Here is a 22,466-nt window from a genome sequence, read left to right as displayed (position 1 = left end):
TCTTGAAGAACTATTAAGCTATATATTTTGGATCTTTTGACATTAAAAATAATTAAAATCTGTTTAAATATATCAGGGGGATTTGACAACATTAATATGGAACTTGTGTTAACTGCATTTGTCACAGTCATCTGTTATTGGTACTCCCACTGGCACGTGCTGCACAATAAAAGAATTAAAATGGTCAAAACACCATGAAATCAAAACATTCTGCCTTTGTATCTGTGATTTACATGATGGCAAATGTTTTGAAAGAAAGCCTTTGAAGCTGGACTACTATGTGGGGATATTTTTCTTCTCAGGATGGAGCAGAGAGACAGTTATTTTGTCTTAAACATAATATGAATGGTAAAACAAAGTACTCAGAAATAGTAAGAAGAAATGCTGACTATTACTTGCAGTCTTCCTGTGGATCATCTCATTGCACAAAAGGATCACTCACTGGTACAAGAGCATGAACATCTACCCTCTCGTTTTTTCTGTTCCATAAATCTTCTGAAATTGAGTTCTTAAAATATATGCTAAAATTGACGATGTCAGGGGTTTTTGATAGAAATATTATTAAGAATTTAGTAGCTTGTTAAATTTCTAATATACAATTTGCCAAGGGAAGAAATTTATAATGAAATACTCATTCTTTATTAAAACCTTTTGATAATCTCAAAGTTTCATGATAGTTTCATCTGTGTGGTAAGGATATGCTTTTATTAATATGGTATGGAATGCTGAAGTCTGATACCAACAGTCCTTTCAGTAATTTCATGGGATCTGAATTTCCAGAGTCCCTTTCAAGATGCTAAAATGCACCAATGCAAAAGAGTCAATGCAGTATTTTTTGAAAAACATAAAAAAAGTTCCCTGCACAAAAAGTAAGAAAAGCAGCAGACTTGAAAACAAGCCTTCATTTCAGCAATAACAAAACAGTGCTAAAAAAAGCTGCAGAGCCCCACAGTCCTTTTGTGTAGCCTGCTTTGGGCTTCTGGAATAGCATTAAGGGGATGCCCATTGTTATGTTCTTCCCAGGTTCAGCCACACTATACATATTTAGCCTCCAGCATCTCCCACACCAATCGACAGAACCTTCTCTAATGCAAATGGAAGTGGAAAGAAGCTCTGGATGCAATGAGTGACACATTTTTGATGAATGAAAAGTGGTTTCCCAAGTATGAAACTTAATTTATTATGAAATTAGACTGATCTAACAGGCCCACTATGAAAAATTATGTGAAATTTAAGAAAAAAGTTTTTTTCACAGAAACAACCTAAAAGATATCAATAGCATTCTCAATAAAATTTTCATTTAGAAAGGATAATTACCAAACAACATTTAAACAAGACAATGGAATATTGTATTCAGAAATCAGAGCAGCCAAGATGTACATCTGATCAAGAAAAGCACTAAAAATTATTACAATTCCACTGTGATATTTCTTCCAATTTAAGATCATGATAATTCCCAAACATGTTAAACTCCACACTTGAAAACTTACAAAAAATCTATTTTCCCATATTCCATAAGCAACGCATTTTCTTTCAGACAACTTTGTTAAATCCATGTAATTTTCAGTTTAATAGATATGCCTAAAACTGCACTCCAAACAACTCCCAAAACTTTTTTCTTTTGTTCCTATTTAAAAAGGCAAGAAGAAACTATTCCCTTTAATAAACTAACAGGGAGACGAGATTCTGTGTCAATAGTCAACCAGTGCACCATCTGCCCCACAAGATGCTCAGCAGGATTAGGCTCTAATAAGACTTTTCAGAAAATGGGATCAAAAAGAACTTTAGAAATCAGAGTAAGGTTAATAAAAGGTCAAAGAAAGATATTAAGAGTTCAACCACAATCGTTATAAATTCAATGTTGTATGTAAATTTGCAGATAAAATGAAGAAAATACCAGAAAATTCAGGAACTAGACCTTGAATTAAGCTGTACTTTATCAGACAGTTTTGAAACATCCAGTACTTCATTTACTATAATTAATAAAGCCAGAAGAAGGCCAGAGACCATTCTCAAAGCTGAGTCCACTTATGAGCTGAGGGAAAGCATTTTCATCTTTGGTACTTGTGGGAAAACAGTTTCTGTCTGCATTGAGGGCTCAGGAATAGATGATGTGACTTCTGGTCATTTAGGAGGGTAGAATTCCCCAAATCCATTGATTAAAAAGTAGTGTTTGTCTATGAAATAGGGTTGAAGGCACAGAACTGAGCCAGTCAGAAGAAGCCTTTTTAAAGCCAAGCCACTCACACATATCAGTGAGGGTGAAAGGGTGAAGAATTTGGGTGACAACTCACTAGTTTTGAGAAAAGCTCTACTCTTCATTCTTACCTTACGTGAGGATTTTTCAGTGTGAGTAAGGTTATAAGGGCCCATGCCATGCTTGTATGAGCTAGAATGTTTGTATCCAGAATTCTTACTTCTTTTGGACTCTTGAGATACAGGAAGTAGAGCATCTGCCACTAAGTATTCCGAATCGTCAATGGCAGAAAGAATTGCCCTTGCTGTTTCACCTGTTTCATGTCGTTCCAGTGTGCCTAGAGAAACACAAGAGAAGTTGTAACTTCTTTAAGGAACTACAGTATTTCGTACCTCTGTGCAAGTATCAGAGTGTTGACATAGTACACACTTCATGTGAGCAAAAATATCACAAAACATTTACAGGTGAGGCAATGAATTCTTCATTTTTTGAAACATAAATTGCAACTTTACACAAGGGTCTATTCTCCAGTATTGCAATTAAAAAAACAAAGCTTAATTTTCAAAGAAATCAATGCAAGAGAGCTTTGTTTCACATCACAAGCAACTCCAGATATTTTGTGCATGTTAAGCGAGATGCAGTTTTCAAAAGGAGCCAAGAACCTTCCCAAAAATACCACTTGCCTAAACTGTTCAAAAGAGTCGTTTGTTTTCTTCTCACAAAGCCCTCCCAGAGCATCATTAACAGTGTAAACAATAACACATTTATCTAATATTTTAGTGCTGTCCTCTAGTGTTCTGGATTACAAATAGCAAGAGAGCTCAATATTTTCATTCCATTTCTGAAAGCATCTGAGGTAATGATGGTTTGTAAAACCTGAATATACATGTAGCTTAGTCATCAGGGATATGAATATATTGTTTAAGAGACTATTTCATCACTTGTGTGGCTCTAGGGAATCTGCTCCCTACAGTTGTAATAGCCAGACATATTATTTCAGTAACAATTTAATACTATTTTTAGCAATAGTACTTTATTTATAACCCATATTAAAGATAACTAAACTGAGACTAAATATATTTGAAACGAGCTACTATTATATACTACACATTTCCTATAGGAATTAAAAGAAATTGTTGAAATAGCACGTTTCCTATAAATATCGGAGATAAAGTACATCTGAAGGATTTTTCAAGTATTGAATATCACCTCTAACGTGACATGTTTTTCCCTTAAGTTTGAATTCTTTCTACCCTCAAGAAATACAACATGAATTTTCCCTTTCACTGCTACAAGAAAAAATGTGTAACACTGAAGTTCTATTGGTAACACCTGCTAAAAATATTGGACTGGGATTGAGGGATCTCATACAATAAGTGTTTGTGAGTATATGTGTATATAAAATCTCTTTATCTGAAATTATTTCTCTGAAATTCACCCATCTCTGTTCACTATAGTATCACCTCTGTTACTCCTATGACAGAGTGAATTCAGAGCAGAAAAAAAAAAAAGGCAAATTCGGCAACTAATTCTTTGTCCCTCACAAAATTCAGCTGAATACCAGATTACTGTAATATTACACTGAAGAAAAAAAAAAAGATCAGCCCTAGTTGTTTTTCCTGAATTTTCTTAATCCCTCCCCAGGCCTTGCAGCCAGTGGCAAGGACAATTACAGAATTGGATATTTATTGAAAGGGAAAGTAAGTTGCCCAAAGATCTTCACAGTTAGACTGTCTACAAATACTTGAAAAGACAACACTGATATAAAGATCCCAACACTGCAACATTTCAAGAACATAAGAACAATGTTAGTAGATGCCTACAAAGGAGGATTACACAGTTCACACTGGACATGAGCAAAGACATCCTTAAAAGTAGTATAGTGTTTGAAAAGTTAAGTTTGGAAATACTAGTCAGTTAATATTATTTTGGCCTCTTTACATATGTAATGTAAACATTCAAGCTATCAGCATCCCTTGTTTTCCCACAGAACTCTATGGATTATTCAGAGCAAAGGAGAAAAAAATCACCAAGGAAGCAGTTGTTCTCCCTGCTGTTGAGTGTGGAGGACTAAGCCTTCTCTATCACCTTCTGTGGCAAGTTCCCTATGCAGGGAATACTGGTGTGTATACACATACATATATCCATCGTCATTTTCTGTAACACTGGTTTCAGAGTAATTCACTGCTACAGTTCTTAAGTGCTTCAGAAAGACCACTATCATAATATACCTGTGAAATTAGTGAGGATCATGTTCTTTTTATGGGCAAGGATCTAAGGCAGAGATTACAATAAATTTGCAATACACCCAAGGATTTGTGGGGGAATGGTGCTAAATTCCAAAGACCTGATTATACATACTCTTTAGTACTAGACAATCTCAAAACAGGTTTTGAGAGCTCCAGGTGCATGAGTGACTCACACCAACCATACCTCAGACCATGATGTGGGAGAATCCTGTGGATGTGTAACAATATATTTTAGTTCAGGTTATCATACTACAGTGGCAAAAGAGGATACAACTACGTTTCCAACAAAAATTGAGACCAGAGTTGTCTGGCTTTGTACCCTCCTGTATGTACATATACAGGCAGGAATCAACTTTAGAATATATTTAAGACTTGCATTATTCTCCATGTATCAGAGCTCTTCTGTGGCAGCAGCCTCAGACCCAACTTCTCACCTTCTGGCTGAAGGAAAAAAATGTAGTTGACAGAAAAGGAAACAGATTAGAATGAGTGTAAGTTACAGAAAAAGGTGACAGCAGAATTGCTCCTTGAGGCAAGGGCGTGAATGGAATATGTAGGTATTCTTGATGCACAGGAAAGCAAAACTGATATTTTATATATTTTACACACATACACACACATATATATCTTATTTTAAACAGATGACAGGTTTGCTTCTATATCTTAAGGAACTATGTATGCAAGCCAAGAAACCACCAAACAGGTTGTCAGGTTACTGAACACTTCTGCTACTACCAACCTCTAAGTGTCACTGCCAGGACCATGCCATACAAAGAAAACCATTTCTTCATCAACTGAAAAAATGTTTGTGTTCATACCTGTCCTCTCACACTGAAGAGTTACAATCAACTTGGTCTTTTAATTTTTATTTTTAAAGCACATTTTTAGAGAGCAACATTGACTAGCCCTGGACAATCACCTTAATTTCTTACTGACAGAACATTATGATAACCATAAAATCAATTTGAAAAACTTAGAGTTAAATCTTTAAATCATTCATATATAACATTCATGACAGCTATTTCAAATCCCTTTTAAGCAGCACCTTCCAGAAGATGGTTACTTTCTTTAAAAAAAAAAGTGCTTGCTTGCATATACTGTCTAATCATGCTCTCTGTGTGCATCTATACATAGAGGTTTGTGTGTACAGCTGGACTAAGTGCATAGGAAAATGTGTGTGAAGATGGTGGATGATCATGAAAGTACTATAAAGCATTGATATTATATGGTGAAATTTACTCTTCTAAAGAACCCAGAATACTCATTTACAAATTGAGTAGGCAGCAGAGACAAAATAAAGGAAGAGATATATATTCTGTGATTCCTAAATACATCTTTCAGAGGAACAAAAGGGAGCAAGGTGAGGGGGAAGGAATTCAAAACCTGTGTGTATGACAAGTGGTCAGAAAGTCCACTGCAAACAGTCAGAAGAATGCTGGGGCAGGGTGGTTCTTGTTCAGACACAGTTTTTCCTTAGGAATATGGTGTCTGATATTAAAGGAAATTATTGAACAGAAGACAAAGCCTGTACAGGAAAGAGGACAAATAAAGACAACTCTCAAATTTGAAGTATTTTAAACACAAAGGGGCCCAAAATATCTCAGCTGGGGAGTACAAAATAAGAACAGGTGAATGGGGAAAGATGGGGTGCCTACACAGCAGCAACACCACTGCTATGACCCCCTACTATACATACAAAACACAGGAAAAGAAAGTCTTTATCTCTCTAAAGCTGTGACCATGGCAACCAAGTCTCAGGAACAGACAAGAGTGGAGTATTTCACTCTCCTGGGCAGCTTTGGACCATCAGATGTGACTGGCTAGAGACTGTTACAACATCTTATTCTTCCTCTGGACCAAGCAGTACAAATTGTGTCTCTTGGTGTTAATACTGTCCACACAGTTCTCTGGGTTCTGCTCTCACCAAATGATACATTTTTACTGGGGAAGTCGCACATTTTCCTGCCTCAACATGAGGAATTCACTGACATCACATGGCCTGTCATATCATCAGGCTCCAGTGTTTTCTGTGTGCTGTCACAGCTCAAGCATCAAAAATCCTCAATATTGCTGTGCTGCTGTGACCCAGGAACTCGGCTGAATCTTACAGCAGAACAGTGGTCTGTGAATGAGGAATTATTTCAGAATTGATTTTATTTAAAAAGAGCATGTGGTCAAGAACAAATCCTCTCCTTTACTAGCAGCCATAACAGAAAACTCACTTTTCAGAACAAGTATCATTTGTAACGTAAGTTAGTTTATTTTCCATTATGATCTTCCTTTCCATAAATACCCCACACTTTTTCTATGCTGTTAGAGTGAGGAATACAGAAATTTCACATTCCTTGCTAAAAAAATGCTTGAATTTTACAGTTCTACAGTCCTGCTCCAAGACAGTGGTCAAGCACTTTGCTTGAAAATTTTCTCCAAATTGCTAGTGCTACCATTGATATCAAATGGCCCAAAACACATGAACAAACACTGCATTAAGAATATATATTTCAACCAATATCAAGATGAAACTAAATGCCATCTAGCAAATAGAAATGGGGTAGATTGCACAAAACCCAGCCTAATAAAAGCTAATAATATTTAAAAGGATTTTTATATGCAGGAACAGATTAATAATGGAGATGCTCTGTGACTACAGCACTGGATACAGGAGCATGCAGACCGTCTTGGCAGACTCTCCTTACTGATTTTTGCATTTGGAAAATTTCTGTCATGTTCTATTTTGTGTGTTATTGACATTTTTCAGAATAGAATCAGCAAAGTACTGTCAAAATATCCTTCAGCTGAAGAAAGCAATGAAGAACAACACAAAGAAAACAACTGAAATATGATTTATAATGCCACTTTACATAGGTAGGTAAAAAGAGAAATTCCCTAAGGGAGCCAGTCCTCATTTCTGATGCAGGCACAGCACCCTGAAAAGACATGAAAACTCCTCTGTTCTCTCCCTCATTCCATCTAAACTATTCCAAACAGCAAAGAACAATAATCCTGGAGCAGGAATTGTTAAGACAGTAAGTGTCGCAAACTGGGTTGAATGGAAGAAATTGCCAGTTCTGAACTCTGATGTGTGAGCAGTTTCTGTCCATTCCTTTATTAAAGTCTGAAACATAGAATGAGAATCTGTCCTTTATTGTCTGGAACAAAAGACCTCCCTGGTACAAACTCTTCTGACTGCACTGACCAGAGTAATTAGTTTTCATTTCCATTTTTTAAATATATATATATAATCTTAGTTCATTGTTACTAATAAGTAAGAATGAAGGCCAACTATCAACTGTAGGAACACGTGCTTTCGAACAGGTACATATAGCTAAGGTCCATATGTGTTCCACCTAATGTATATGAAGCACATAAATGCATGTGTGTGAACACATATGAATTCTCATCCATATAGAAGTGTGTCCTCAGATTCTGCAGACTGGGCAAAAGATGACACTGCCATTTTTTTTTGTACCCTGAGACAGACTTTTCCAAGCTCCACTACCTTTTATTGGTCTACATCAATAAGTATTTACTGAACGATGACTCAAATTTAGAGAGCTATGAAATATTCAAGTACAAGCTACAGATTGACCTAAGGCTTATGCATATAAAATATAAGATGTAATTTAAAAGAACAAAAAAAGCAAAACAGTTAAGTTTTAACTTAAGGTTGACACATTAAAATAGAAACAACACAAAAACCCAAAAACAAACAAAAACACACACACAAAAAACCCAAAACAAACCCAAATGCTGAACTTCCACAAAGCACATATATGCTTAAGCCTTTATTTAATAAATCACATTTTCAAAATATGCAAACTAATATTTTCTCATCCTTTTTATCTCTTAGAAAGCGATGTAAGTGTCAGCACACAACATGAGCAGAGAAATAACTGTAAAATGGCAATCTTCCATCTTATTGTGTATTATTATTTGTGTCATACCTTGAAGTTCCTCAGAGTTGCTTTCTTAGAGAAAGTCTGTCTAAAGCAGAATGTGCATTCACACATGTACCCGACTTAAGAAAAATCTGTTACTTAAGCAAAGTTCTTACCAATACTGTACTGCATAAATCTAAAATGAAGGAAAGCAATGCTTTGACTTTGACCCTGGCTACACCACAGCCCCCACCAGATGAAACAACTACAGGATTTATCAGCCAGGCCACACTCACCCACTCAGAGCTAATTCTGACCAATGACCTGAAGAGAAAAAGAGAATGATGGAGAGAGGGAAAGCAAAAACGATAGCCAAAGAGACTGTAAAAAACTAAATTTTGCAAGGACAAAGATCACAAGAGTGTAATTATTGTTACTTCTACAATTATCTAGACAGAAATCTTAGTTATGACAATTTACTTGGATATTGTTCTAATTTCATTAAAACTTATTTCCTCACAGCTACTTGATGAAGTCTAAGCCTTAGTTTTCTAAACAGTTTAAGCACTAGTTTCTTTACAAGTTGTCAAACATACTAAAGTAAGGTTTACTTGGAAAAACACCAAAAAAACCAAAAAAATAACCAAACCAAAACAACCCTCCACAAATTCTGCAACTCATGTGATACTTAAGTGTTGATCAGAAGCTTAGAAGACTTATTACTATTGGCACCAATTATAGAAATATTGGAGCATGTATAGTACAAATAAATTATCTTTAAAAGTGTTTGAAAATCTTCCAGCCTGTTTGACCATCAATATGATCACCAATTTGATCTATAACATCACTATCTGCAGAGTAATTTCATTTCCTCCATGGCAAGCACATTTCTGTAAGAGCAGAGGTTTTATGCAACATTTAAATTTTACAATGTGGCATTAACACAATCAGAAATATTTTCAGACTACTTCTGAACTCTTGTCTACTTTTATAAAGATTTTTTTTGTGATCATACTAATGTTAGACACTGCATATTTTATGAGGGCTGACACTCTCATTAAAAGCCTAGTTTGTTTTATCAATACCTGTGTAGGTTCTCAGTGCTTGAGGTAAAGTTTTCTATACTTGACAGCTATCTTAAGGCAGGATGATTTTTTGTTCTTAGCACAAGTGTTTCAAGGCATTTATCATTCTTATTTCAGTCATGACACACACAGGTGTTTCAGAAAAACTTGGTGCCTTCAACCTGGGCTCACGGTTGAACACTGGACTGCTGTGCCATGTGCTGCCTGTGCTGAGCCTGTGCCCACCACAGTGACAGTTTCACTGGGAGCACAGTTGCTCTTCCTGCTTGCTCAGGCAAGAGAGGTCCAGATAGACCATTCCATACAATGACAGAGTCAATCTTACTGCAGTGAAGGGAAGTGATAGTCTTGCACTTATCTCTACCAAAAATTCCAAGCTAAACACAAGAGTATCAACCTAATGCTATGTCTGCAAAAGCAGGTAATAATAGCAAATAAAATCTCTGAAGTGAGGTAATAGGTACTTTTATGCAAACTTCTGCTACACTGCATACATTAAAACATGTTTTTTAAAATTATGTAACAGCTAGAGTATTGTAATAATAATTCTATAGAAAGCACTGTCACTTTCAGGATTCCTGCTTTGTTTAGATGCACAAGTTAGAAGGCAAGAAAACAGGAATGTTTCTGCACTTAACAAGAAAATGATATAACTTTTGTTTCTAAGCCATCAGATACTGTGATAATCAAAATGTAGTGTCAGAAAAGGATTCAAGCAGAGCATAAATAGGGAAAGCAATACATACTAAACAGCACGGATAAAAGAATATTATATGGATATTTATTTAGTAATTGTTTATTATTCTTTGATGATTTTGACCTTTTCTATTAAGAACTGTAAGCATGCAGTTTTGACTATTCAGGAGATCTGTCCTCATCAGAAATACTCTTTAGGCATATATTTCAATTTTTTTTCCATGTTGGAGCTAATGCTATGTAAGACAGTTCTGACAATTTGCATTCCCCAGGAATGTGAAAAACACAATGTAGCCAGTATAAAGTTCAATACATGTTATGATAATTGAACACTAAATTGAAGTTTTATTAAGTGATATTATTTTTACTTTAAACCCAAACTAAACACATCATAGAATAAAACACAAAACTCACAAGGCAAAAGAAAACAATGAGAAATTAATAGATGAGTCACTCTGAAAGCATTATAAACTTCAAGGAACAAATTCTATTAAACCAGTACTAATTGAAAAACACTGTATCATAAATGAAGATTGCTACCTTTGAGCAAGGAAGATTGCTAGGTAAAGTCTACCCACTTTTGCCTCACTCTCAACATATTACATATAAAGGTGGGTTGGTAGACATGTTGCCATATGTTGTACAGAGCAAGAAAAAAAATCCATTGATGCTTTTATTACCACATCTTATCATACTGATATTTACCTTTTTAAGAAAAGCAAAGATACCAACTGCTTAGGAAAATGTAAAAGCAATACAGATAACAGCTAATTTCCTTACTGAAGTGGATTTCAAGTGGTGGCTATTGGAAGAAATATTCTGCACTTTAATTAGAATAAAATTTGTTATTGATTTTCATATTTGTCTTCTCGCACACAAGTTTGCAGCATATCCTGTATACATGCTATATTAATATTCCAAATGTATGATTAGATCAATATTCATTGTCATGGAAAGATATTCCACTGTAATGGAAATTTGCCGTACCCATATATTAAAATTTAGGCAAAATAAATTAAACTACACAGGTATAAATTCATAGCTTCTCTATTTTTTCCTATCTCACTACCCACATGTAAATGCAATAAGAACATTTGAACTTAAAATAATTTTACTTTGCTGTGTAAATCAAATGAATAAAAGAATGGGATTAAATTCATCTTATTCTAGGCCTGTAAGAGCAGCAGGTGATCAGCTTTGCTTCCACACCTCTCTCCTCTTCAGACTTGTCTTGTAGTCAATGGGTAAAACTCCACTTGAAGTCAACTATACTCCTGACATTTGGCAGTTCAGCATAAACTACGCTGAAACAGCTGTTTAATTGGAATACATACAGCCTATTGTACTCAAAAATCTTTGCAAAAGATAACTATTTTACATGGTCAACGGAATCCCATGAAAAGAGAATACAATTTGCACATTAAGCATTATTGGCTTGGATTTTAATCTGTGAGACAAAGTTCCTCCCACCCATAAAGTGTAAAAATCCTATTATGAAAGCCTGTGTGGAGACAAACATTTTTAAGTCTTCAGAACATTTTCTGTAAAAGTGAGAGCCTCTGGCACAGGAAACTGGACAACAAACTGTTATGCATAATGAAGTGTCCCATATTCTCAAGGTTCATCCTTCCTACCTGGTGGAAGGACAATTGGGGAGTTCAAGTGGTACTAGGCATCTAAACTTTTCTGAAGTCCTCTGTCAAATTCAACAGAATTATTGCTGACTCTACAACAATGTAAATATTGAAATATTCATAGAAATTCCTTAATCCATAGCCTGAAACTACAAACAGACTGGCAGTTTTCCCAGTCATCCATTAACTGTAGTACAAGAACACTGTTCAGATTAGGTTTTTTTAACTGCAAACAATGATCTATGAATCTGACACAAAATCAAGCCCTCCACTATAAGTTAAAGAGGCAAAGCCTCAGCCATGGAAGCAAACTGCACAGCCAGAAAAAACAAACAATTCTTGACTATAGAAACAAAACTCCTTATCTTTTGTCACTTTCCATAAGGAAATTCAAGCACAAGGCTTCCACTTTCACCCTATTCAGCTGAGTCAGGGACATGTTCACAGGTAACCCCATGGGCAGGGGGTGCCCTGTGTGGTTGCCAACAGACAGAAGACATCCTGAACAGCTGCTGTGCTCCTGCAGAGGTTGGCCTGTGATGTGCACATCTTCCTTACACATCTGAACAATGCTCTGTCTGCCTGAGTGGCACTGAAGTATCTACATAGCCCATGATCTGGGTCAGGGCAGTTTCAAGGATCAGTGCCATGACCTCTGGTGTTCTCCTGCAATACCGATGTAATTCAAGATTAAAGCAACTACTGTGTGTCCTACATGGCTTTCTCAGGTGTTCACCCTAGATGGCACCTTTTAGTCACCATTACATAACAGGAGTGAAAAAAATTAATTTAATTGCTACTGTATAGCAAATAACAGCATCTTTTCCTGTGTTCCAGCTATTCTTAGAGAGGTGATGATTGTAGCACTCATTCTTCCTTGAATAACAAAAGATACAGAAACTTAAAAACACATATTTAGCATGTCCAACCTTTCTGAATATGTAGTTACCCATGTGAGTTAGCATTACACTTTCAAATCACCTGGGAATCTACAGTTTCACCTGAAACACTCAGCTTTACTTTTCCTGACTACACAGCTGTGAACTTTGCAATTGTCTTCCACTGTAAACTGTTTATCAATTAAATCAAAAGATTTCTCAGATTACAATTCTTCTATAGAAAGCAGAACTTTGTGTTCCAATTTGGGACTGTGTTCAGAGTGAAAGTGTCATTCTTTTTAAAAAGAAAACAGAATAAGTTCCATATTTATTCATAGCTTCTAGAAATTTTCTACTCAATTCACTGCCAAGTCAGCTAAACTTTCGACTGTCAGGATCTGACTTAAGCTGTTCTATTTTGCTCCTCGCATACATCGAACCAGAACAGAATTTTATTTCTTGCTTGCTTATATAAACATTTAAACTCTCCAATTAGTACATTTTAAGTGTTAATATTTCTGTTTTGGTCTTCTATAAATCATGCTTGTGTAACACCATATGACAGACAAACAAACTTTCAGGAAAGTGAACACCTCTCTGTGTTATTACCTGTTTCAATTTCCCAAATATAAACTGAGTTGTCTTCACATCCCACAATTAGCAGATTTTCAACAGGGTCAAATTTTATCTTCTTCACGGGAAACAAATGCTTTCTGGCATGTAAGAGACATACTCTCTTCTGAAGGTGCAGAATTGCTACGGAGTGATCACTGCACACACAGCACACTATACTCTGGTCTCTTACCTGCAAAACAAAACCAGTTTCACCTTTGGAACCACATTGCCAACCAGAGCACTTTAGAAAGCCCAGGGAAAAAAGTTATCCAGTGATTTGTTTTCAAGAACATACTCATTTTAGAAAATTATGTCCTATTTCAGCCAACATCTTCAAGGACTACAAAGATGTGTCAGGAACCAAAATGAAAATACTGTTGGTCCAAAATGTAAATGCTTAATCTAATGTTTTCCTTTCTTACTAAGTTCAACTCCTAGCCTTACTGAGTACACTTTTTAACTCCAAAAGTAGGATATAATCAGATTAACATATAGGTTGATAATAATGATACTAAAAATGGTGATTAAAATGTTAAGAGTTTCAACTTAATATGTCACTGAAGTTACAAACTTGTAAGAACCCAACTCCCTGAAATTAAAAGCAACTTTCAAAGAGAGCAAAGAAGTGAGGATAAATTAAGAATAAATTGCTGTGGACTAACGTATTGCCAGATAGTGTTTTCTTTTCTCTTGCATATATATAAATACACACACACAGGTATACAAAGATAATTTTTCTTTTGGGACATCACTTGTTATGTTTCTACTTACTCTATAATTTTCTGGAGATCTCAAGAGCTCTGTCACTGGACCAGACTGCAGATTAAACTGGTGTAAGATGTCTCCAGTAAATATATCCCAGCAGATCACAACAGAATCCTGGCCCCCTGATAACAGCCAGCTTGGATCAAATCTTACTGATTTGTCATGTGGATAAAGTAAACAAGTGACTCTGCTGCTATGACCATTCAGAACCTTGTAAGGTAGAGTATCTGAAACAAGATGGTACATAAATTACTTTTGTTCTTTAAGAGTTGGGGCTCCATATTTTACAGAGTATTTCCTAAAAGTCAGGATATTCAAGAGACTAATTACAACCATCTTTCACATGGAATCAAAGAATTTTGGACCTGTCCCTAAAAGAGAAAAGGAAGGTCTACACTCTGAGCTTTATCTACCGAGATGTCCCTTTTATATTCCCTTCAGTGGAATGACCTTTTAGAGAGCAAATTACAAGAAAACTACTGCCCATGTCATGTTATGCCACATCTCTCACTTCCAGGTAACTCCATCACCACAGCTATTCCCAGACTCCTAACAGTGGAAAGCATCTTGGTATTACTAAACTATGATCTGCTACATCAAACACAGAGAAAGAAAAAACCCATAACCTTGCATTTTCTCATTCAATCTCTACCAACCCTATTTTTCAGAGAATTTTTAGAGGATTCACTGGAGGGGATGCCAGAAGAATGCAGTCTTCTGTGCTTGACTGAAGTGAATCTTAACGAAATTGTTAAAACTTACCTTTAAACAAAGACATGTTTCCTAAAAGTCTCGCTCTTGCAGTTTTTAAGCCTAATGTTACAAAAATTTTCCCATTTTCGCATCCACACACAAGCTTATCGAGCCCAGGTAGGTACACAGATGAACTGACAACTGCAGCTCCAATTCCATCCTCAGATGCACAAAGATGATCAATAATGCCCTCTGACATCGAATGATGCCGATCAAAATTATCCTGAAGACTCCATGTTGCTGTAATTGGGATCTCTGGAGGGTGGGGCAAGAGAATTTTAGGTAAAACAAAATATAGAAGTTCAAACAAAACAAAACACACATTTTCATCTCTTTATAATTTGCCTTAACTTATCCTTTCTCCAGCTTAGGGATGGAAAGTCAGTGGCTGCTTTTCCTTTTAACTACAGGCAATCATCACTCAATGAACACATGAACATCAGATCTTTCTAGTCTGAAAAAGTTTTCTTGAGAATTTCAGTTTTCATGAAAATTGACCTCAAGACATAATAAAAGAGGTGGCAGCAAGGTGCCAAAAGTGCCAAACCTTTTGGTGAACCATCATATGTTGACACAGGGACATCAGGAACATGCCACAAAGTGATCCTTCCTGAAGCTTCACCAGAAAAAAGAACCTTATAGAAGGGCTCCTTTCTTTCATTCATGAAGCCCATGACAAAAGGAAAACTCTGCCAAAAAGAACAGCAAATCAGTATTCTGAAAGAGCTGATAAAATTATGTAATAACTAATTACAAATACAAAGGATTTTTTCACCAAAAGATGTAAAAATATGAAATAAACTATGGTTGATCCCTCAGCTGCCACTAAGTCCTGCCCAGAGCAAGCCTACTCTGCCTGGTGCGAGCCTCTCAGAGACCACCTCTGCTTTGCCACTATTCTTGGCTAAACCTACATCCCAAAAGGAAAAGTGGAATGGAAGATCTCCCCAGGCTTACTGTCTCTAAATAGAGAGTCTGTCAATAGCAACACCAGCATATATAAAAATTGGCAGCATAAGCACCAAGATCAGAAGAAAGAGAAAACAAATGTAGTAGAACATTGATGCTTTATTAAGTTTGTTTTGATGCAAAGACTATCAATAATAGCAGCTTGAATTACTGCAAATAATGAAAGGTAAGATTAAGCTTTTAAATAGGTAATAGTCTGTAACACCATCATTCAGTCTTGAGGTGCTGGAGCGTTTCCAAAGAGCAAGGAAGCTCGTGAAGGGTCTGGGGCACAATTCTGATGCTGAGCAGCTGAGGCAGCTGGACTTGTTCAGTCTGGAGAAAAGGAGACTCAGGAGTGACTTTACCTCTCTCTACAACTACCTCATATGTTGGTATATATTTTTTAAAAATATTGAAGATTGGAAGTCAATTCCACTTTAATCAACATAGTGTGGTTCAGCTGGTAATCTGAGAATGGAGATCACAACAGATCATCATTTAAAGCAGGTTTCTGGTCTCACAAATCTGCTGTAAAATTATTCAGGTAGTAAGGCAAGGATTAAAAGAGAAATGTTAAAAAAAGAACAGATCACATTTCTTTTTTTTAAGGCATACATTTTGGGGAAGCATATATGAACTTTTTATCACCACTGTAACCTTATTATTACTTGCTAACCCCTGTGCTTTGTCTGTTTCTTTTCCCTCACCTTTCCTGACCTTTTAGCATCCTTCAGCACTTACCCCCTATGTGAAGTTTAGATCACAGCATTTAGGGAAAAAGCTGAATGGCTTATGCTATTTCCCTTCAACTGAAAATTAAATCTGTCAGGCTTCACAGGATTATATAACAAAAATGCTTTCCAAGGGCCTACATTTGTCAGCAGAAAGAACACAAGCAAACCTTTCACAGGTTTATATTTAACAGTGTTTGTAGTCAGGCACAAATAAAAACGTTTCCATTGCTTATCTTCAGAAACTCTTTAAAGACCTGTTTGTGCTGTCACACAAATACACAACAATACATCAAACTAAGGCAACTTCAGACAGGAATTAAATCTACATCTTCCAACAGCTACAGCTTCATAAATGGTATTAGCAATAAGACTTTGCAACAAACTAGAACCAAAGCTACACAGAATAATCTGTTGTAATTATTTTGGTTCATTTTTTGCCAAAGAAGCCCTGCCATGTATCTTTCCTGCTCACCAACCCCAAACTTCCCCATTATAATAAATTTTCTACTTTTTAAATCAATCGGTTTTACTTAACCTAATTCTCTGAGGTCACACAGAGCATTACCCAAGAAGTGAGTCAAATCACAGGTTCTCCAACATGGTTGAATTCATTTGAGATACTTTGTCTACACAGTAACTTCTAAATTTGAAAATGGTGTGACGTGCTCTGCTCAACATGAATTCTCAAACAAAAGTATAAAGATCACCTACTTTTTCAGCTTTCCCCTTTCTTAACTTTAGAGGCTTCTTGAAGCAGAGCTCATGGTTCCGAAGAGAGCCCCATGTGTCTGATTTTATGCACTGGGGGTACTGTCAGTCTGCTGACAGTGCAACAAAGTTAGGAATGCAATTACGTCTCTGAAGAACCAAAACAACAGTATTCTGGATAAAATGGCACAGAGTGAGACCCCTCCAGTTCAGGAATACAAATGGGAAGCAATCTGTTTATGTAATTACACTGAAACATGAGCTCATTTCTTAAAGCAAAAGCTAACTTGCTTACATTCTGCTGGTGGGTTGTTTTTATTGAATCTTGGTTCTACGGTGGGGTTTTTGTTGTACTTGTTGTTGTCTGGGTTTATATATTTATTATTTTACCTTTTTTTCTTTTCTTACAGATTTGAAAGTAAACATTTCTAAAGCTATTTTAGACCACATCTGTACATTAAAAAAAAAAAGCTTTTTTTGTCAAAATTAGGAAAAGAAACATCAACTCCCTAAACAATTAGCCCATCTATAGTTGAAGACTTTTTTTCCCTGTGAAAAAAAACTAGGTATAACCAGAATCCAAGACAAAATACACTATGAGCATCTTCAAGTTAGTATGTAAAGATCTTAAAATCAAGGAATAAGCCTTAATCATTGTTTTCATAGAACATTTAAATCTGCTGATAAATTCATCAGTTTTTGAGGGATTATTCAGGTAATTGCAAATAGACAAACAACTTTCAAAGCTCAATGCAAACCTTTGTGAATTTACCTTATTTTCCTTCATACCAGTAAAGCAGAGTAAATGAGGGTAAACAGTTTCTTTCAGCACCTTCCCATCAGCAGGATATATGCTTTTAGAAAGCCCACTGCATGATTTAAAAATACAAGCTTTAGAAAGTCATCTTTTTTAGAAAGCAGAACAGTAACATCCAAGATTCACAAGTTCAATTAAAAGTTACCAAATAAGTAATTACAAGCGACTTTTTGAAATCACAGCACCAGCTGCCCAAGTTCTACATGGCTAATCTTATTCCTCTGTCCCCTGCTGTGTCAAACAAAGACTGAGGGCTGTCAAACTCAGGGCAAATCTTCGAGCGCCAAAGCGGTTTTGTTCTGCTTTTTGATCATTTGCAACACGCAGAGATTTTCCATAGTAACCCTCCCAAAGTTCATCTAGTACCTGAACTTTTTGTGTGAATTTCCCAGCTGAGCCCACCTGTTCAGCAGCTGGTAGATGTAACTGTGGCCATCTTCTGTCCAGATGATCAGTCTGTAAGCTGCCAGCACTTCTCCCCCAGCAAAGCACTGACCACTCTCACAGAGCTCAGTACAAAGCAAGGAGAAATCACAATAGTCATAGACCTAAAGCCCAGAAAAACAGTAAAATATAAAGGAACAGTATTGACATGCTCATTTTAATTTAAACTGGTTTGGGTCAATGGATCAGTAGGTACAACATGAGTTTGACTCTGTAGCTGGACTGCTCCTATAAAAGCCAGTTTTCACACTAGCGAACTACTGCAAAGTCAGACTCAAACCAGACATTTCCAAGGTAAAGACACTGACAATTCAAAACAAAATAAGCAGCATTCAAGTCCTGTGTTAGAGGAGCAAATTTTGGATGGGATATACTTTGCTACTGCATTCATTATTAATATGTACTGGCTAGTAATTTCTAATAAAGAGGTAGATCATTTACCACATAAATATGACACTGAAGACTCCAATAGAAGGAAGGTATGAATGCTTCTGTCTGAATTCTTGAAAAGATTTTCTGCTGGGATAATCACATTGCAAATCTTAGCAAAGTAGTTTTTTATTTTCTTCTTTGAGGAGCAACAGAGGTGGGGTTTTGTTTGTTGTAGGGATTTTTGTTTGGTTTCGGGGTTTTTTTCAGATTAATTGAAAGTAAAGAACATAAAATTCTCCTTGCTTCAAGAATTCTCTTTTCCATTTCAGATTAAAATTTTGAGTTGTCTGTTTCCTATGACCCTCCTATTTTAAGTCAAAACACGATACAACAAGGACAACCTGGGATATTGGCTCCTTGTTCATGTTCTCAGTAGCTTCATGGAGAGAATATTCATAGATACATTTTTGTAATTTCTCCCAGCAGTGTGAGGAAATAGATCTCAGAATGAGAATTTCTATGGATTATTAATAGTTAATGTCTATTCATTAGCTAATTTGCTCTATATTTTTATTATTATAGAACTGGTTTGATGAGCCACTCTGAGCACATACCTGAATTTTTCCTATGGTACCTGCCACACACCTTTCTATTTAAAATATGATTATGATATTACCCCTTAAAACCGAATATTCATTGAAACACAGCAGCTGAAAATCCAAAAGGACTTATGCATCTAGAACACTACTTCAAGAAGCAAACTATAAGTATTCACAAGCATAAGGGTTGTATTATAAAACACATACATCTCATGTGGAAAAACATTCTAGAGAATAACAAAACAATGCAAGTTCCAGACATTTTTCCATGAAAAGCCTGTCCATGTCATACATGAAATTTTCCTCTAACGCTTTTGTACCAAATTTAAATAGCCCAAAAGACATCTCAGGGTAGCCTACAACTGCATTATTCAAAGCTGACTCATATGTATATGAAATTTTTGCCTCACCCCAGTCCCAGCAGTGGTGCTTGGAATAGGTACATATGTTGCACTAATCACTCAGGCTTAAAAGAAATTTTATAGCATTGGGAAAGATACATACAGAATTTTTACAATAAACTTCAGTTTAAATGCATTTAAATTTGTATTCTATAAAATTGTTGCTAGCTTATTTTAATGTTATTATTTTCTTACAGCTACAAGAAAAAAGCAATATAGTGTAGGGTCTTCAGTTTTACTGGTTTCTATCAACAAAAAAAAGTCCTTGGTTACCGAGGACTTGCCAACTGTGATCACTTCTGTTGCACTTGAACAGTTTTTTTTCATCTTTGTCTCCCTTTGAAATGCACTGTGGAGGGGACTATAATGCAACCCAGAGGTCTACAACTTTCTAATACTTAAAGTAATTCCCCTTCTATTCAGCCAATTTCATGTTAAACTCTTAAAATAGAAATAGATGAATAAAACAGAAAAGTTTACTCTCATTCAGGCAGTTAAGCAGAGAAGGGTTAAAAGGCACTATTATATCTGACAATTGGTGAAAACTTTAAGGACAAAAACAAGTATCTGTACGTAAAAAACATCAGCTTTTCAAAACACTGAACAAAATTAAAAATTAAGTATAATGTTCAACAACATACCTGCCAGCACATGGAGGACACAACTAGAAGAAGCCTTTCTGTGTAAGTACAAAATCTCACAGCTTGACAACTGACACAGTCCAGAGATTTGGATTCCTTGTCGTACACACTTTGTTTCTCCTTTACAGCACAGAAGAGAAAATGCCAAAAGGTTTGTCCTAGACACCTGAGTTTTTACTTTTAGGATAGAAACAACCCACTGAAAATAACTTTCTGTTAACAGACTTTCAAAGCAACAAAAAATTCTTAATTAAAAAAGAGATAGAAAGACAACAGGGTTCACAACTATCATGCAAAGGGAAGACTTTCAGCATGGCTCAGACCTTGATCTCACTTAAAGCAATAATGAATACAGAGAAGGACTAAAAGCAGGTCTTAAGTAGCATTTGGTGTAATAAATATCTACTAAGTAGTTTTCAGCCAAAAAATAGCTACAACAATCTATAAACAGACAGTATGAGATTTACAAAGGTGGATGAATATTATATTTTCCCACTCATCTTTATTGCAACAAGGACAGTCAGAGGTTGGTGTTGCCATAAGTCTCATTTGAACCTAACACGTTTAAAAAGCAGTGAAAAAAATAACTATTTTTCTTAGCTTTGCATTGCTGAACATATAGATTGTTAAACTATATATTTTCGTAATTGTATGAATATCAGACTCATCAACATCATCATGCTCCAAATTATGCTACTGGAATTATATTCGGTATTTATTCAATCACTTAAAACTTTTGTTTCCTGTTTTGAAAGATACCAACAGTCCCCAAACCTCTCAGAGAATAGGTATGTATGATTGGAATTATAGCTATAAAACTGCAAGCCATTTTCTTACTACATCTTGTAGGTCTGATTAATTCCAAATAAATCCAACAATATTTATTAAAATACTGTTCTTTAGAATATAAACTAACTGGATTGTTACTAATTCTGCATCAGTCCCTTCACAAAAGGGGGCCCCAGGCAGGAAAAAGATGGCACCAATACCATATGTTTCTAACATCAGTTCTTAGAGTCTCCAGAATTCTTACAATATGACAGTGGGTTTTGTCCTAGGAATGCCAAAAAGGTACAGACACACCCCCAAGACATTTCAGAACACCAACATGGCATCAAACTTGGCAGACTCCCCTGAGGGTGCCAATTCTACCCATTAGCACCGAGTGCTGCCCATGCTCTGCAGGCACCGACTGTGGGACAGAAGCTCAGAGGGCTGTGCTGCTGTTTTGCTCTTCCTGTTCCACAGTACTTGGCTGTGCTACTGCAGACCCTTTGTGAATGGGGCTCTCAGTATTTCTTTTCTAGCACTTGCTCATGTCAAGTGATAGTTGCTGAGAACATTAACACAGAAAAGAATGAGTTTAAAGATAGAGAGAAAGGACACTTGACACAGCAAGAGTCTTCTCCAAGTGAAGACAGCATTGTGAAAGGCAGACAGAGGAAAAGCAAGTCTAAAGGACCATTTTCAAGAAAGTAACCAGGGTGAAGAGGGAGGACAAAGGCCAATATTGAAAAGCTTTGATTTTAAAGGGGTTCAGAGGCATTATCAGGAGAGCAGGAAAACACTGCAACTTCAGCATCATGAAATATGGAAAGACAAGAAGCCTGGGCAAAAGACTGTGCAGTTGTCAAAGCAAGAGCTGTCCAATAGCCAAACATTTTAAACGATGCTATGAGGATGTATTTTCAGAATTCTGTAACAAAAGTAATCAAATCTGTTTAATATAGGTCCAAAAGTTTTAAATTTATTCATATTCTGCTTCAATGTAGCCTTTAATTGAGACTATACTACATTGACATTATTGCTGTTTCACATCTCAAACTGACCTGGATGCTGTTCAGAGAGGATGACAGGTCCCACACTTTAAGAACTCCAGTTACAGACACTGCAACCAAAGAGTCCTCTGAAAAATTAGCAGTGAGTGAGTCAACTTGAAGTCAATTCAAATACTATCAACCTATTCAGCACTAAATCATGGATTCCGTAGGACACTGCTTAGATGAAATATCAGTTTTACACAAAAAAGAAGGTAACTAGTTGTTTATT

General features: G+C 36.1%; 1 protein-coding gene across 3 annotated transcripts in view; it reads right to left on the bottom strand.

The window, feature by feature from the left end:
• The window catches only part of WDR72 (WD repeat domain 72), a 96,227-nt gene that overhangs the window by 58,556 nt on the left and 15,205 nt on the right, over positions 1–22,466 (bottom strand). For 2 of the 3 annotated variants that reach the window (XM_071568733.1, XM_071568734.1), the window contains 9 exons: positions 22,247–22,323; positions 20,418–20,537; positions 18,363–18,508; positions 17,916–18,012; positions 15,298–15,439; positions 14,760–15,005; positions 14,004–14,224; positions 13,227–13,422; positions 2,329–2,534 (listed from right to left, as the gene is read on the bottom strand). In XM_071568733.1, coding sequence (XP_071424834.1) covers positions 2,329–2,534; positions 13,227–13,422; positions 14,004–14,224; positions 14,760–15,005; positions 15,298–15,439; positions 17,916–18,012; positions 18,363–18,508; positions 20,418–20,537; positions 22,247–22,323 — 1,451 coding nt within the window. The remainder of the gene's footprint in view (positions 1–2,328; positions 2,535–13,226; positions 13,423–14,003; positions 14,225–14,759; positions 15,006–15,297; positions 15,440–17,915; positions 18,013–18,362; positions 18,509–20,417; positions 20,538–22,246; positions 22,324–22,466) is intronic. The other variant, XM_071568735.1, reaches the window with a different exon arrangement.

Source organism: Pithys albifrons, chromosome 13, assembly GCF_047495875.1.
Source record: "Pithys albifrons albifrons isolate INPA30051 chromosome 13, PitAlb_v1, whole genome shotgun sequence".
NCBI lineage: Eukaryota > Metazoa > Chordata > Aves > Passeriformes > Thamnophilidae > Pithys > Pithys albifrons.
This window is presented reverse-complemented; position numbering and strand designations above follow the sequence as displayed.